This window comes from Rhodnius prolixus, unplaced genomic scaffold (assembly GCF_049639745.1).
Source record: "Rhodnius prolixus isolate KJV_2025 unplaced genomic scaffold, Rpr scaffold_3, whole genome shotgun sequence".
Taxonomy (NCBI): Eukaryota; Metazoa; Arthropoda; class Insecta; order Hemiptera; family Reduviidae; genus Rhodnius; species Rhodnius prolixus.
Genome location: NW_027411603.1, coordinates 32,873,638 through 32,889,097, shown reverse-complemented (window position 1 = coordinate 32,889,097; position 15,460 = coordinate 32,873,638). Strand labels below are relative to the sequence as shown.

Genomic DNA, 15,460 nt, shown 5'->3' with positions numbered 1-15,460 from the left:
ATAATTTCCTGGCTAACCTGGTTTGCGAGTATTTTCGTAGCAAATTTTATATTTAAGTAAATTAAATTAATTTTATTGCAGTGGGTAAAACTAGTGTCACAAACTTTTTTTTGGAAGCTGAGTGATTATTATGTTATATTTATAAACAACGTTGTAAAATTAACGTAAACAACGTTGTAAATATAAGTCGTAAAAAAAAAGACGATAAGAAATCTAAAAATATTTAAAGGACTCTATGTTCAATAAAATTTAGCGACCCCAGATCAAAATAGTGAACCTCAATGGTATATAAAATAAAAATAATTTTTCAAAATATGCTTTACTGTCTCAAAAATGATCACATTTATAAATACAAAACTTATTTTATAGTTTGCACTTCGTTATTTACAAAATTTGTGAGAGTATATCACAATAATGTCCAGCCAAGTTGCTTAATATTGGCGACGGTTTCACTTAAATAATTATATTTAACTTATTGAACAAAATAGAAGCGTATAACTGGTTGATTTCGTAAATCCGTCCTTAGTAATCTACTCTTACTATTTTTTGTAATGATATCCAGGTCTACCATGTCCAAATCCCGTGTGAGGAGCTAGATAAGTACCACCGCTGTAAGCACCAGTACCTCCGAAACCACCGCTATAAGCGCCAGTACCTCCGAAACCACCAGCACCTTGCAGTTGAAGGGATTTCAGAATTTCTGGAGGAATTGGTGGTGGAGTTGGCAGATGAGCGCCTTGCGGTTGGAATCCATTCTCATCGGCTGTGTAGGTGACGGTGTAGGTCTGTCCGTCAGGTCCTTTGTAGGAGTAACTTCCTTGGGCGGCAGTGCCTGGTCCTTCTGGGCCTGGAACTGACGATTGATGACCACTCTCTTGAGCAGCTATACCATTGCCAGTCTCATAGCTGAAACCAAATGATTATTATTAATTTGATGTTATAAATCTGCTATTTAAATAAATGAAGGTTTCTTAACGTTAGATAAAAGAGGACTTAGAAAAGATTAATCTTTTGAAATGAATACTTTAGTCAGTACATTGGCCTGCTTCGGAAATACACAATGTACGCTAAGTAAACATAAAGCTAGTGAAAACAGCAGATATAGTTTTATTGAAAACTATTTACTGCCCTCTAAATTTGTCTCTTTGTAATGACATTTCAAACGTGAAAAACTAACGCCTTCAATCGAAAATGCCTCTCAATGAAGTGGTTAAAATTGACCAATAATTGTAATTAATCCAAATAGATGCATTTAAGGAGATATTTGAACCCAATAGATTTCATTTTGCTATTTAAAAATCAAAACTAATTACTTTTTTATATGTACATTAATTTTTGCAATGGAAACACTTCGATTTAATAATGGATGAAGTATGCTGCCGAAAATTAAATGGAGAGGTCTTTATTGTTCTTACAATCATAATTATCTAATGTCTACTTTATGTGGCTGGGCAAAATGTTACAATGTGCAATTGGACCCATCGACAAAGTTAAATTAAGTGTGAATACATTTGAATTTTACTTTGTAAAATTCGAGTAAGTTCTTTTTTATTGTTCAGCCTGTCGAACCATTTCTAATTCTTTTATAGGAAAGCCTTATTTTTTTTTTGTTAATGGCGATTCACAGGGGTTACGCAATCACAGACGTTTAATCGAGAATTATAAGGTTTGTTATTGCCAGATAAAAAGTGAAAAGGATGCGTATCCAAAAATCTATTTACTTCCAACCGATTCTTTCATCAAATCTACAAATGAGTTCTTACGTCCTCTATTCACATCAGATTGAAAGAAATAAAATGACAAACAATTTCAAAACATAGAATTCGAATACTTAAAGATTCTGAACACTCTGGTACTTTATGAAAAGCTCAATGGCTTACTTATACACAACTATACTTTCTCCTAAAAGCAATTGAGAGAAAGTAAAACTTGATAACGTTCTTTGAAAAAAGTAACACCACTTGCAGGTGATAAGTTCTTGAATGTCATCGTTTCATTTCAAAATGAAATGACACGTTATGAGCAGTAACATTCTAAATTCTACTTACTCTCTTCATCAGAAAGGAGATCGCGAGACCACTGTCTTTTAAGACGTCTAGAAGTGTTGTCTGGAAATGTTCTGGAAGATAGATGTTGTACAAGTGGATTGTGATGTGTTTGAATGTTAAGATGGAATTTTCTGTATCGTGTTTTCAGCAACTTGTGTGACGAAAGGAATGTTTAAGTCTGTGTGAATGGTTTGATTGGTGACGTAGAAAGGAGCGTATACTATAGAGCGAAGAATTTTAGACTGCAAGGACCTGGATCCTTTGCAGATTTGAGCGTTTGGTTGAACCCCACAGTTCGATGCCATAAGCCTAGACTGGCTTTAATATACTTACATATATAAGTCTTTTGTTGTCCAGAGTGAATTTTGATCTGTTGTCGATTAGTCTTTTCAGTTGTCAGAAGCGTCTGTTGAGTTCTGTTCTCCTTAAGTCGAGTGTGAGGATTCCATGTAAGTCTTTTGTCAAGGTAAAGCCCAAGGGTAGCGGACTACGTTGACTACTGGTAAAGGAATAAGATTGTAAAAGACAGAAGCAGTGATGCGTCGAAGAGTGAAGGTAATGTTTTGAGCTTTTGTTTCGTTCAGTTTGATAGCCCATTTTTTGAACCATGAATAATATCTGAAGTAACATATTGCAATTTACGTTTTGTATTCTGTAAATGGATTACAATTTTTTTCTGACTGATATAAAAGGAGAATTACCCATCTTAATTCTACTAGAAAAGTTTGTACAAAAAATAAATTAAGTAATAATTAAAAAATATAAGTAATTCTAGGTCTTAGTCACTGATTTAGAAGTTAATGTAGGAAATTATAGAATATAATACAGCCTGGGTGAGCAAGAAAAAATTCTAAATATCACCAAGTCAGCAGGCTTTTGTTGAAAATTGGAGCAATAATATTACCCAAGAACGTTAATTTGCTCAAAAACTTAAAACTAAAGGGTCTAGCATAATTTTAAGAATTCAGCGCCACATTTCTATTGTTCTTAAGTTGTTATTTAATTGATTAAACATTATTCCAACCATGGGAAAGGAATCTACCCACGTAATGTTAGCTGATCGTTGCATCAAATTAAAAAGAGACTTACTCAACTAATTATATTCTCTTTTAAAATAGATTCTATTGTAAAATACTCACAGACTCATGCTAAAATGTAAAAGTAAAGATACAAACTAATTTTGTCAGCAGGAATGCGTTTGAATGCGACATTAGGTGACGTGGACGGTGGTAGAAGCATATTTATATCAATAATGTACTATAAAATACGAAAATTCAGTAGTTTCATGTAGGTCCTGAACTGGGGGATCACCACTTACGGGTCCGCCATTTTTTACTGATAATTGATGAATCTCAGTTAGCTTTAACCTGAGTGTTAATGGGCTTTCAATCATCTTAGATACTTAATGCACCCATGGGAAATTAATGCAGTGTTTGTGTAATGCCCAAGCGACGCTCACGTTTTCAATATATTTTTGGTATCTCTGTGGTAAGGGACGACTAAACAGTGGCGAATCAAAAACGTACTCAAAAGTCACGGGGAAGACAACCTTTCTGACGCATGAGCGGAATCATGATGAGCTGAAAATGTGAACCCAAATTTAAGAGCATAATTTACAGAGGGTAAAAAAAAAAATCATGTGAACTTATTCAGTAGGAAAGGTGAAAGATCGTGAACTGAGAATGTGGCAGTTAGTTTAAAAAACATCGTTGGTTAACCATACCACAAATGTTGAGTCAAGGTTGCCCAAGCGTAAAGGACACGAACTTCAAATTCCATAGTTGTAAAACAATTGTTTAAAGGTGAGCGATTTCTCGTATAAATTGTTTTACTGGATTACAGACTACTATGAAATCTATTCGTGATGCTATTATTTATTTTAGGCCCTAAATTTGTTACATTTTAGCAAATGTGCGTGATAAATAAATAAATAATTTTCTTTCTCCTTTATTTTTACCAATCGATCAATACTAGAAAATAATTGTTCTGTCTAATTGCAGTTTTTAAGATTTTAAGTGTGTGTTTTAGTTCTCATGTTTAGCCAAAAAAGGTATCAGCAATTATTTATCCAATCTAACTAAATATTGAGGACAATTGAATATGTAACAATTGGGTGAGTTATGAGTGTTAACATGTCCACCCACATAAATTAGCCTTCAAGAATATTTTAGCCATTGAAAAAATTAAAAAAAATTTAAATATCAGCATGTCTGTTTAGGATCTTAGCTAACATATGTGATCGATCCACTGACTTATCAAGAAGTTTGAAGCCGTCAGAACCATTCATGTTAAGTTTGTTAAAAATACAAATTCGCTTCCATTACCGGATTATAGTCAATTGTTTTATGTTTTTTAAATATCATTGGTTTCACTTTCTGCCTCATAATTTATACAAATTTCATAAAAACTTGGTGATTTTGTGCAACTAACCAACCTATGTAGGCAAGTAATAAATCACTAGGTAGAATGGAAATTGGTAGATTAGATTTCAGCTAAGGGAAGGGATTATCTATGCGGTTAGCATACTGGATTCCCACGCGGAGGACCCTTAGATTTTCTCTTCCTAGGAGCTCCTTACAGCTCACTGTCCGGTGATGGAGGCCGGCAATGCACTGAAAAAAGCTCCGGGCGCCAACAACCTTAGATGTTGACGCGCCTTAAATCATTTAAAAAAAAAAAATAGATTTCCGTTTCTTAAGTCTTCTACTACTGACTAGATTAATCTAACTTCTAAACGGAAAACTCTATATTGTGGACGATCAAGAAAAGTATCTGTGCACATCCTCAGAATGGAAATTGCAGATATTTTATTAACGCATTCGAGTAGAATTAGAAACAGAACGGGACCTACGCCCCACAGCGCCGCAGCTAAAAGTATCTTATTGTGCCTTCCCTTTTATTAGATCTAGTAGACGAAACCCCCCCTACTAAAGAGGTGGAGGACTTTCCCTACTAGTTCTTTTTGCGCTACTATCTCCTTTGGTCTCAAAGATCAAAAGGTTTCATAGCGAAACCGCTCGATTGCAACACAATCGAACAACAGGTGAGAGGCTATTTCCTCCTCTTCCTGAAACAATCTGCACAACGGTTCCGAGCTTATAAGCCCCACCTTGTACAGTTGCTTCCAGAACCTACCATGCCCTGTGAATAGGTCAGTTATCAGAGTAATCTGATTTCTACCCAAACACAGGGCTTCTTTGGTTCTTTCCTTACACAGCCAAGGCATAATAGCACATCACCCAGTTCTTTTCAAGCTCTCTCCAGATCCAATCTCTGAGAGCCGCACGAACTGCATTCTTGGTGATCCCCAGGACAGGCTCCGAGCCGATGAAAGGAGTGTTAGCTCCATTACTGGTCAAAGCGTTCGTGTAAAACGGTTTACCAGGTGGACACGGAAATTTCCAACTCACAGGTCTTAATGTCATTGAGTCCTAAAACCTATAATTAATAATTTTAATATATTTCTCTATAGGCTGCTATATCCAGTGAACTACAAAGGTAGGATCTATGTATAGAAAATATGTAGTTGAGATTATCCCACTGCTGCATGAATATATAATAAACTAATGTTATAATTAAAATTAAATATATTTCAGCTTGGGATATTTACAATGTCTAAGCCAATAAACGTGATTTTGGAAATGCTTAGAGGTAAGAGAGCTATAGAATTAATAAAGGGGGTTAAGCCAGCCCAGAAATCCTGACAGATATAAAAATGATGCACAAGAAACGTTTCTGTTGAATAGAAAGTAACATCATGGTGCAATCGACTGTCTGAAGATCGATACTATATTGGACAGCCTCACCCTTTTAGTAAGTGGCCAACATATTCTTGGAAACCAATTCATGGCTACTCTAACAGTGGATGTCGTAAGTCACGAGGGCCCATATTTATGTGCTCCCCTAACATCTACTTCAGATTATAGTATTGTTCCAGTAGACGAAGAATACCTTTCTAATAAAAAAAGAATTTGCCATTTTCCATACTTATTCGTTGAATAAGAAACCAAGATGGTTTATTTCAAATAAATAAATACACAAACTTACACAAAAAAGATTTATAAAATTATAAAATACAGAATATATTTACCTGTAGGAATATGAACCATCTCCTAGATTAGGATTATTGGTGTATGAGACGATGGGAATTTGTGGGCCACCTCCGAAACCACCTGCCCCAGGACCAAACCCGCCATAAGCGCCGCCTCCTGGACCAAAAGCACCGCCTCCGGCGCCACCAAATGGTGCACTAACAAAGCCAGCTCCAGAACCAGCTGTTCCTCTTGGGGGTAGATAAACATTGTCTAGTCTGGCGGCTAGTGTACAGGTGACTACTAAGGTTACCGTTAACAACTGAAATGTTCAAACAAATTGAAAAACATTATTAAACAAAAAAAAAAGTTTGACCCGAATTAAGATCAAAGAATGGAATAGCGGTTCTGTTTGAGGTGAAAAGCAAAATGTCTTGAATAATATCGTTGAAATCAAAAATATTTTTACATACATGAAAAACTCGTCACGAGTGTGGACAAGAGGTTAGTTAAACTTCTTTAATTTGTCGGGAATCCCCCCCAAAAAATAGTTTTACAAATTAATATCTCATGATTCAGTATCTCGTAAAGATCGTAAGACTAAGAAATAAAGTAAACATTGCAGCCTCCTTCTGTACCGAGGAAATGCACTTATTCAGCGACCTAATGAAGTTCAACCACACAACAGTGCACACTGTGACACTGTTCAGATCCTCATTGCATGAGCAACTGCTATGTTATTTTGGTGAGTGCAACTATTAGGGTTTGGCAACGGATCTGGCTCAAATGGGGAGGTAATATGTTGTTATCAGCTGATTATTAACCTATTCAGAAGATAACCAAAATTTTAATGTAAGCATTCACACGACAGTCTTTTAAAGAAGCTGATGTAACTACATTTCCACTAAAACTTTTTGCAATTTGCGTTGAAAAGTAGATGACTTCGATATCTTACATGATCGCTTTAAAGGTAAAATTTTTGCTAAAATGAACTTTGTAAAATGCACTTTCTGTTAGCCAGTATTATTTAAATTTGGAATTTTGTTTACATATTGATTATTATTAATATTTAATGGGTCATAATCCATAAATTTCACTGAAATTACTCATTTGAGGAAAGCCTCTCACATCGCCTCTTAAATAAGAAGTACCACAAATTTAAGGGAAATCTTAAGAGCCTATTTTTGGGGAAAATCCCCCTCAAACAACTAAAAATTCATGCTCTCCATAAAGAGGCATCCGGATGCCTGAATTTTTATTAAAGCTAATTGTCCGTTCCAATGATACGATACTACCAAAATCAGTTATCAAAAAATTTGGACTTTCGGCAATTTTTTGAATTTTGCTGACCACACTTTCCGCACACAGAACTCTCACACGCACACATTTTGTAAACATCACTTCTTTTCTTTTTTTGGACTAGAAGGGCCAAAAAACGGATATTTCTTTTCACTAAGTTCAAAATTATTGCATTTTTCTCTTTTACCTAGTATATCAATAGCAAGAAATAGCAAAAGTAATTGATAGCAAATTTTATAGTTTTCATGATTTAGAATAGACAATAAAATTTATTAATAGAAAGCAACACTACATCACCTTCTAAGAAGGTGAGTTTATATCATACAACTTTGATAAGCCGGATGTAACGTAATCTATCACATCCTGAGATTCCAGCGTTTTTTGCAACCAATGAAAAATATTGCATTAATAATAAAACTTTTACATCCTGATTACAATCAATATGGTTCAACTGTGCTATAGTTAAAATAAGAAAGTATTCTATTTTTCTTTCATACTTACAATAGAGTACATATTGTAGATCTGGAGATGTAGAGGAAAACTAAAGGTTGTTTATAGTTTAAGATGTAGAAAAGTGTTTGACTGCATTTGTGGTCCGCCCAGGATGTATATATATATAAAAATTTCAAGTAAAAGAGGGAGTATGAATGAGTGAGACAATGATAGAATGAGCAAGAAAGTGAGAGAGCATGAGTGAATGAGGTAATGATACACCCGCCCAAGACGCTCTAGTTTGGCGGGCCTACAATAAATCCTATACAGCTAGAGAGGGGGCAAAGAATATGATTCTAACAGGAGGGGTTGGTCGCCCTTGTGAAAGAAACTTTACTATCAAATCTATAACGTGCAGCTAGCTGACTGACGTATGGATCAAATGTTCTCTTCAATTCATCTATTTTTTATTTACTTATTTACTAATTGCAAAAATGTATCCGCGTTCTTTAATTGCAGTAGTTAGTTTAAAAAGACGTAGTGTTAATTTACCATCGTATAAAAGTGCACAATAACATTTGTATCAAATGCAAATGATTTTATATGACGTTCTAATTGAATAGTTTCGGATTTTCATCTATATTCGGAGACTACTTCTCTTCAGTTTAATGAAGAATTTTTCTCCCACCCTGTAGCATCAGTTATGGTTTGCAATGGCTGATAATATAAAGCTACAGTTTCATTCTTTGTCAGACTGAATTAGGCCACCTGAATAATCTCATCTCTGAAATTATATTCAGCGCAGACAGCTGCATTAAAGTATCAACATCTTCGAATTATTAATAATTAAGGATTGTACCTTTTAAACAATAAAATATTAATAATGACGTCTTATTTGGATTCTTTATTGTGTAGAATTAAACATCGACTAGATTGCAAGTTGGTGGGGACTTGTATTTTATCGACTTTTATATTAAAGTATTCGATCATTACTAGAATCTGAAGCGGAATCGTTCAAATAACAAACTTCAAATAAAGGTCCAAACAGCAGTTAAAAGAGAGGTAAGCCTAAGTTTGTAGCTTTCCAGAACTTACTAAAACCAATCGGATTTCACTAAAATTAAATTATGTTTATAAAAGTTATAGTTAAGCCTAAATGTTTAGTAAGTTTCCTAACATAAATTATGTTTATAAAAGTTATAGTTAAGCCTAAATGTTTAGTAAGTTTCCTAACATAAATTATGTTTATAAAAGTTATAGTTAAGCCTAAATGTTTAGTAAGTTTCCTAACATAAATTATGTTTATAAAAGTTATAGTTAAGCCTAAATGTTTAGTAAGTTTCCTAACATAAATTATGTTTATAAAAGTTATAGTTAAGCCTAAATGTTTAGTAAGTTTCCTAACATAAACAAAAATCCTAAAAATTTATTTGAAAAAACAAGTTTTCAATTCTACAAAAATTGGAAATGGCGAACTACAGTTTATTTACAATGGTTTTTAACAGTCTAACTTCATATATTCAACTAGTTTATTGCAAAATGTAGTTTTGAACGATTATTGTGTTCAAAATGTCGTTTTTTTTTCTCCCTCTCTATTATTAAAACTGTCCGGTAGGACAGTTGTATAAGGGTTCATCGTCAAAAACTGCACGAAAAGCGTAACGTTGAAAAACACCCAACTTTGACAATTTTTTTCTCTTTTTCTATAAAAGATAAAATTCTCAAATTTTCTTTAAATTATAGGGCAAACCCTCCTTTATAACTGTAATTTTTTTGCAACAACCCAGATCTTATAGATTTTTAAACAAACATTGCTCGTAATGTGGTAGTGACAGAACGTAGCTTTTCAGATACGCCTCATTTAAAAAATTATTAAATTTTCCTAAAATGCATGAAAACTATATTTAAATAATTGAATAAATTATTTATTCTCTACTTTGGGCCCCACGAAAGCTAGATATGGTCATGACTAAACCACAATATGGAGTTTTTTTTTTAATTTTAAATTCATGATAAACGTGCAAAGTACACACTTAAGTTGATTCACATTTTAATAATTACATTTCTTTCCAGGCCCATTATCAGCTGGACAACCACCTCGGAAACATTTTGCTACAGAAATCATGGCCTCTCGTGCTGCGATGGCCTTTCAAATTATTATTTATTTCCTTATATTATTTTTACCCACTTTTCCGGATATAATTATCAATTTGTTTTAATATCGAATTTGAAATTACTTATTCCAGATAATAATTAGTGATTGATATTCACTTTCCTCTTTTTTGTGCGTGAGTGCTACCCTAGGAATTTGACTTCCTCAATAAAGCCGCCGTCAGACATGGCAATTTTACTCATCTTTCTTATGTAATAATTACAATCAACTAAAAGATTGCATCAGGCTGGAGAATATAATACTTGAGCACTTTTAATCATTAAGAAGTAATACATAACTTTTCCCATCAGGGGAGGCTACATAATGTTGCCTTAGATGGTCAAAATTTTACTGAATTCAATGTGTATGTGTATTTTAGGATACATTTAAATAGCTTAACAGTACAATTACCGGGTTCTTTTAAAAATTATAACAAAAGTTGTGTTACATTTTGTCTTTTTCATTACTTAGAAGGGGCTAATCGATTGTCTGATCGAACAGATTTGTAAATCGTATTTTCATTGTTTGTATAAAGGTTTGATGTAGTTGTCTTTTGAAGTGTTCTCTCTTTTTTTTTAAGCTTAAATCCCGTTTTATATCATTTTCACTTATAAAAAGATTTGATATAATTTTCTGGATCAAAAGTGGAATGTGAGAGAAAATTTTGGGTTCAAAATGATGACAGCTAATGAAAATTTAATTAAAAAAAGTTGTTTTCTCCATGCAGTTACCTCTGATTTCATTTTTTCAAATAGTATTTGTATTGCTACACTTTTTTCTGATATTTTTATGTTCCTTCAGACACCTCTAACATAACATTAGGCCTGTAGATCTTATATGATTCTATATGATGTAAGTAAACTAACGAACAGCAGTAGGCCAGGTTACACTCATTGTATATATATGTAGTTGCATTCTGTGAATAACACTAAAAACGATGCAGACACATTAGGTAATTCAGTTAAAACAAAATGATCTTTTTTACTACACGCACTTTTATTTTCAATAACTCATGCATTCCTCTAGGATGCCTTCTCAATAAACTTTTGTTTTAACGCCAAAATTTTAAGGTCAAAATTAAATTATTGCGGAAATTTCAGGATGAGCCTATTTTGACACATTCAGGATAAAAGTGTCATTAAATATTAGCATTATAAAGATGATATTAAGAACAATACGTTTTATTACTCCCTAAAAATTACAGTGGTCGCCACTTTGATAATATGCAAATTTACTAATAGCTAAAAATAATATCAAGAGTATAAGGTACTTGTCCTGACAACCTCTTACAGCTCACTCTGACAGTGTATCGAGAGAAAAAGCTTCAGGCGACAAAGATATTGACGCATTTTCATTATAAAAAAGTTACTAATTTATGCAATTAATGTGCCATTTTTAAAAAAATAATAATTATAAGGAACGGATTAGCTCAGGTGATTATTACACCGAACTGTGATGCGGGGTTAAGCCGGCTGACTTAGGAGATGACTTCTCGGCTTACTGTCAACTGTTGATACTCGTAGTAACGTGAGAATAATCTCTGGAGATTGCTACGTGAGCTGGTGACCTCATATGTTGATATAATTTAAATTTAAAGCAACGTAAAATTTATTAAATAAATAATTTCTTTACCTAGATTATTTATTCCTCCAGAAGTACGCAAATGATCCACTGCAGTTCTGGATTCTAAGAAAGTTACTTTTAAAATGTAGGATGTATCCAGTAATTGAAGAGAAAATTAAACGTTTTATTCAATAAATGCCACCTAATTCCAAACTCAAATTACATAACTTTAAATATGAAATGGTTCGTGTCACGTGATCGTTCCATAAGACGGTAATTTGTAAAAATTAAATTAGAAAAACAAAGTAACAAATAGTTTAGAGGACAATGTAGAAGATATAATGAGTCTATTTTTTTCTACCCTTAATTTTTTTTTTTTTTTTTTTTTTTTTTTTTTTTTTTTGGCGCATCGACTGCCTTGGCCATTAGCGCCCACTAATAATGTTCTTTTCACTTTCCAAATACTACTCGAGCTGGGATGACACGTGTGCAGACCCATAGCTTCCAAACACTACACCTTGCTTAGCAAGGTAGGGTGGAGCCTGGGTCTGCAAGATTGTCTCCACACATCCCCTCTTATTTCATCGACATTGTCGACGAGGGGGAGTGTGGAACATCATTGTGCCATCCCTTAAATAAACTAAATTTTACAATACATAACTAAATCTGAATTAATAATTTTAAATCTTATCTATTATATTTATTGTAGGCAAAACCAAAAGTATTATAATTTCTATGTTTACTATTTGCTTGGGCTTTGCTAATACTAAGTCCGAGGAGGCTATTTACTCTACTAGCAGTTGGATGTGCAGTACTTTGAACTAATATTATAGAATAAACTAGAACTAAATATAATTAACCTGATGGGGTTGAAATACTCGTATAAAATTTCTTTCAACCCCGAGATAAAAAACCTAACCTAAACAGACATACGACTTTCTCGCCAATAAATACGTTTACGCCAATAAATACATTCACGCCAATAAATACATTCGTGCCAATAAACACATTCACGCCAATAAATACATTCATGCCAATAAATACATTCTCACCTTAATATAATACACTCATCCTAAGCATTCACACTAGGGGAAAGTACTCGATATTCCTTTCCCCTTTAAAAGAACTAACCTATAGATTAACTAATTACTAACCTAAATTTTAAAATATAAATTGATATGTTTTAGATACGTAAATAGCCTCCTGATGTAAGGAGAACCCTCTTGAAGTATAACGCGCTTGTCATGTGGCAGGCCTGCTGTTTCTCTCTGTGTTCGCAGTGCCTGACACCCTTCCAACACGTGCGACACTGTCAGCCTTTCTCGGCATCTCGGGCACCTCGGCCTTCTTTCGGCAATGAGGAGGTACCCATGTGTCAGACGTGTATGACCAATCCTTAGCCTTGTTAGAATCACTGATTCATGCCGCGGGTAATTCTCGACTCTAGCATTTAGCACACGTGGCCTTATATCTTTTAGTTTTTCATTAATGTTGTCCCACTGAACTTGCCACTTTCTATTTATAATAAGTTTCAAATAGGCTTGTAAATCAGTGGGACGTACAGTTCTACCCTTAATAAAAAATATTATTGTTATTATTTAAGGAAATATTTGAGGCCATCACATCTGTCTTACTTTTTTGTGTCCTTCTACTTTACACTCAAAAGATGTCGTAATTATTATAACAATGATGTAGAGAGTGTCCTTTTTATTAGGATTTTGTGTCTAATGACCTTGGTTAAGCCCTTGGCCATTAGTTACTATCATTCACAAACTGTCTTCTCATTTATCTAATTTTACTGAAATAAGTTAATACTTTCTATATCAACTAATTGATAGATTATTTTTCTTATTATCTAAACCAAGCTTACATAATTGTAGTTCAATCAAGCATGGCTAACTTGGATGCTTGATTTCAACATACTTTGTTTTAGTTTTTTTTTTTTTTTTAGTTAAATAGGATGCTTAGTTTAGAATAAATCAATTCACTATCTTGTTCAGATGTTTCCTGATCAATCAATTGCAAACTTCAATAGCATTCCTTGAAGGTAAGTTATCTTTGCACGCCGGAATGTTGTAAGAGTGTACAATTAGTTGTTTAATTAAGAGCAAGAAGCTAATCAGAATGAGAGATAAGCACCCCCCACTTCTCACCGTTTTATTTAATCGATTATGTCTTAATCGCAAAAGAAACAATTTAACCAAATCAAGTGATACTCTTATTTTTGCAGAAATTGAAAAGTAATGGTTTTCTTTTTCCACCTCGAATAAATTTCATTTTTCCAAAATTTCAGATAATAGCGGTGATAAAATGGGGACTGCACCCCCACAGAAGAATTTTTGCACCTTTAGAAATGTTCTTAGGTAGTCTGCGAGTTGGTGGACAGTTTTGTTTGTAACTGGAGTGTGATAATGGTGCGCAATGCAAGAAGAAGACCGCCAGATATCAGGTTAACTGAAGATGTTGCACACAGTAAATAAATAACTGGAATCATTTTTTGAGTATGCTTGGAAAATTGCAGGAAACCTCCAATAAAATCGATGATTTATTTAGAATTAATCGATTTTTTTCTTTTTGTTCTATTATGAGTTCTTTACTCTTCAAATTCTACTACTTATCGAAGACTTCAATCACATAAGCAGACGATACAATTATAACTTAGTTTAACAAATACCTTATCCAATAATTTACAAACCGAATTACAAACATCATTAGACAAATTAATGAAAACTATAATTCATTTTACCAATTGTCTTTTTAAACCAAGCGAACGATTAATTAATTCTTCTAAAAAAATAATCCAAGTTTTTAGAATTTCCTTTGAAATAACTAGAACAAAATTATCTATTTAGTAAATTTTGCTAGTTTATATTAAATATTTTATTTTATTTTAACAAACCCGGATACTGGATATCCCCATCGTTAAAATATTATTTTAAATAATTTATATCCTGGTTTTAAAAGTTTACTACAATGAATATTGTGGATAGAAAATGTAAATTTAAAAGATGAGATAATACGTCAACAGTTCTAAAGATAATTATTAACATTGTGCAGACATCAAATCGTTTTAAGTAGTAAGATCGATCATGCATTAAAATGGTGGAAAAAATGAATGGAACAGTGAACTAGCTCGCTAACACACAGCTTCTTGGTTCAAAAATTCCTTTTAGCAAATTCACCATTTTTCAAGCTTCAAACATTTGCATGTATTCTCTCAGTAATAAACATTGTTTTATTCTAAAGAAATGTTTATATTTGATTAGTTGAAAAAAAAAATGTGTAACATTTTAGAAACAATGCAGTTGGATTAGAATATGATGGTGACTCTTTTGTATTTGGTAATATTAACATTACTCATAGATACTGTTTAGAATGGAAAAAGAAAATATTTATGAGTTAATGTACTCTTATTGATCATTATCAGTCGTGAGAACAAACTTACAAACAGCTTTGTCCTTTAAATAATAAAAAAATTGCAATCATGACAAAATATTGTTAAAATTTAGTCCATGTCTTTAACCCTTCTATAGGTGTAAATTTCGTTACAATAAATTTAAATCTTTATTTTGCTATCTTATCCTATAAAATTCAATAATTATCTTATTACTTTAAAGAAAATTCATTTCTTCTTTTGGGTTAGGATGAGATCCATTTCTAAATTATGATTAGGAACTTACGAGGATTCTGTGGATTGGTAATTAAGAAGGAAGGATTACGTAGGATTTTGGGTTCAATATATTGTTGTTATTAGAGGATAGAACGTTTGGTTGAAACCCTTAATTCAATTCCACACGATCTGATGGGTTTTAATGAGTTTTTTGGATAAGTCAAGAAGTTAATTCAATAGTCGGTATCTCAGACATACCAACTCATCCTGAGACTATTCTTATCACCTATGCCGATGACACAGCCATCTTATCTACAAAGATCCA

General features: G+C 33.1%; 1 protein-coding gene across 1 annotated transcript; it reads right to left on the bottom strand.

Moving 5' to 3' along the window:
- Positions 1–300: 300 nt before the first annotated feature.
- LOC141452367 (uncharacterized) lies at positions 301–8,033 on the bottom strand. The gene is made up of 3 exons (XM_074124405.1): positions 7,880–8,033; positions 6,139–6,401; positions 301–906 (listed from the first exon to the last, which is right to left on the bottom strand). The coding sequence occupies exons 1-3, from the start codon at positions 7,889–7,891 to the stop codon at positions 540–542; spliced, it is 642 nt and encodes a 213-aa protein (XP_073980506.1). The 5' UTR covers positions 7,892–8,033; the 3' UTR covers positions 301–539.
- Between the last annotated feature and the right edge of the window lie 7,427 nt (positions 8,034–15,460).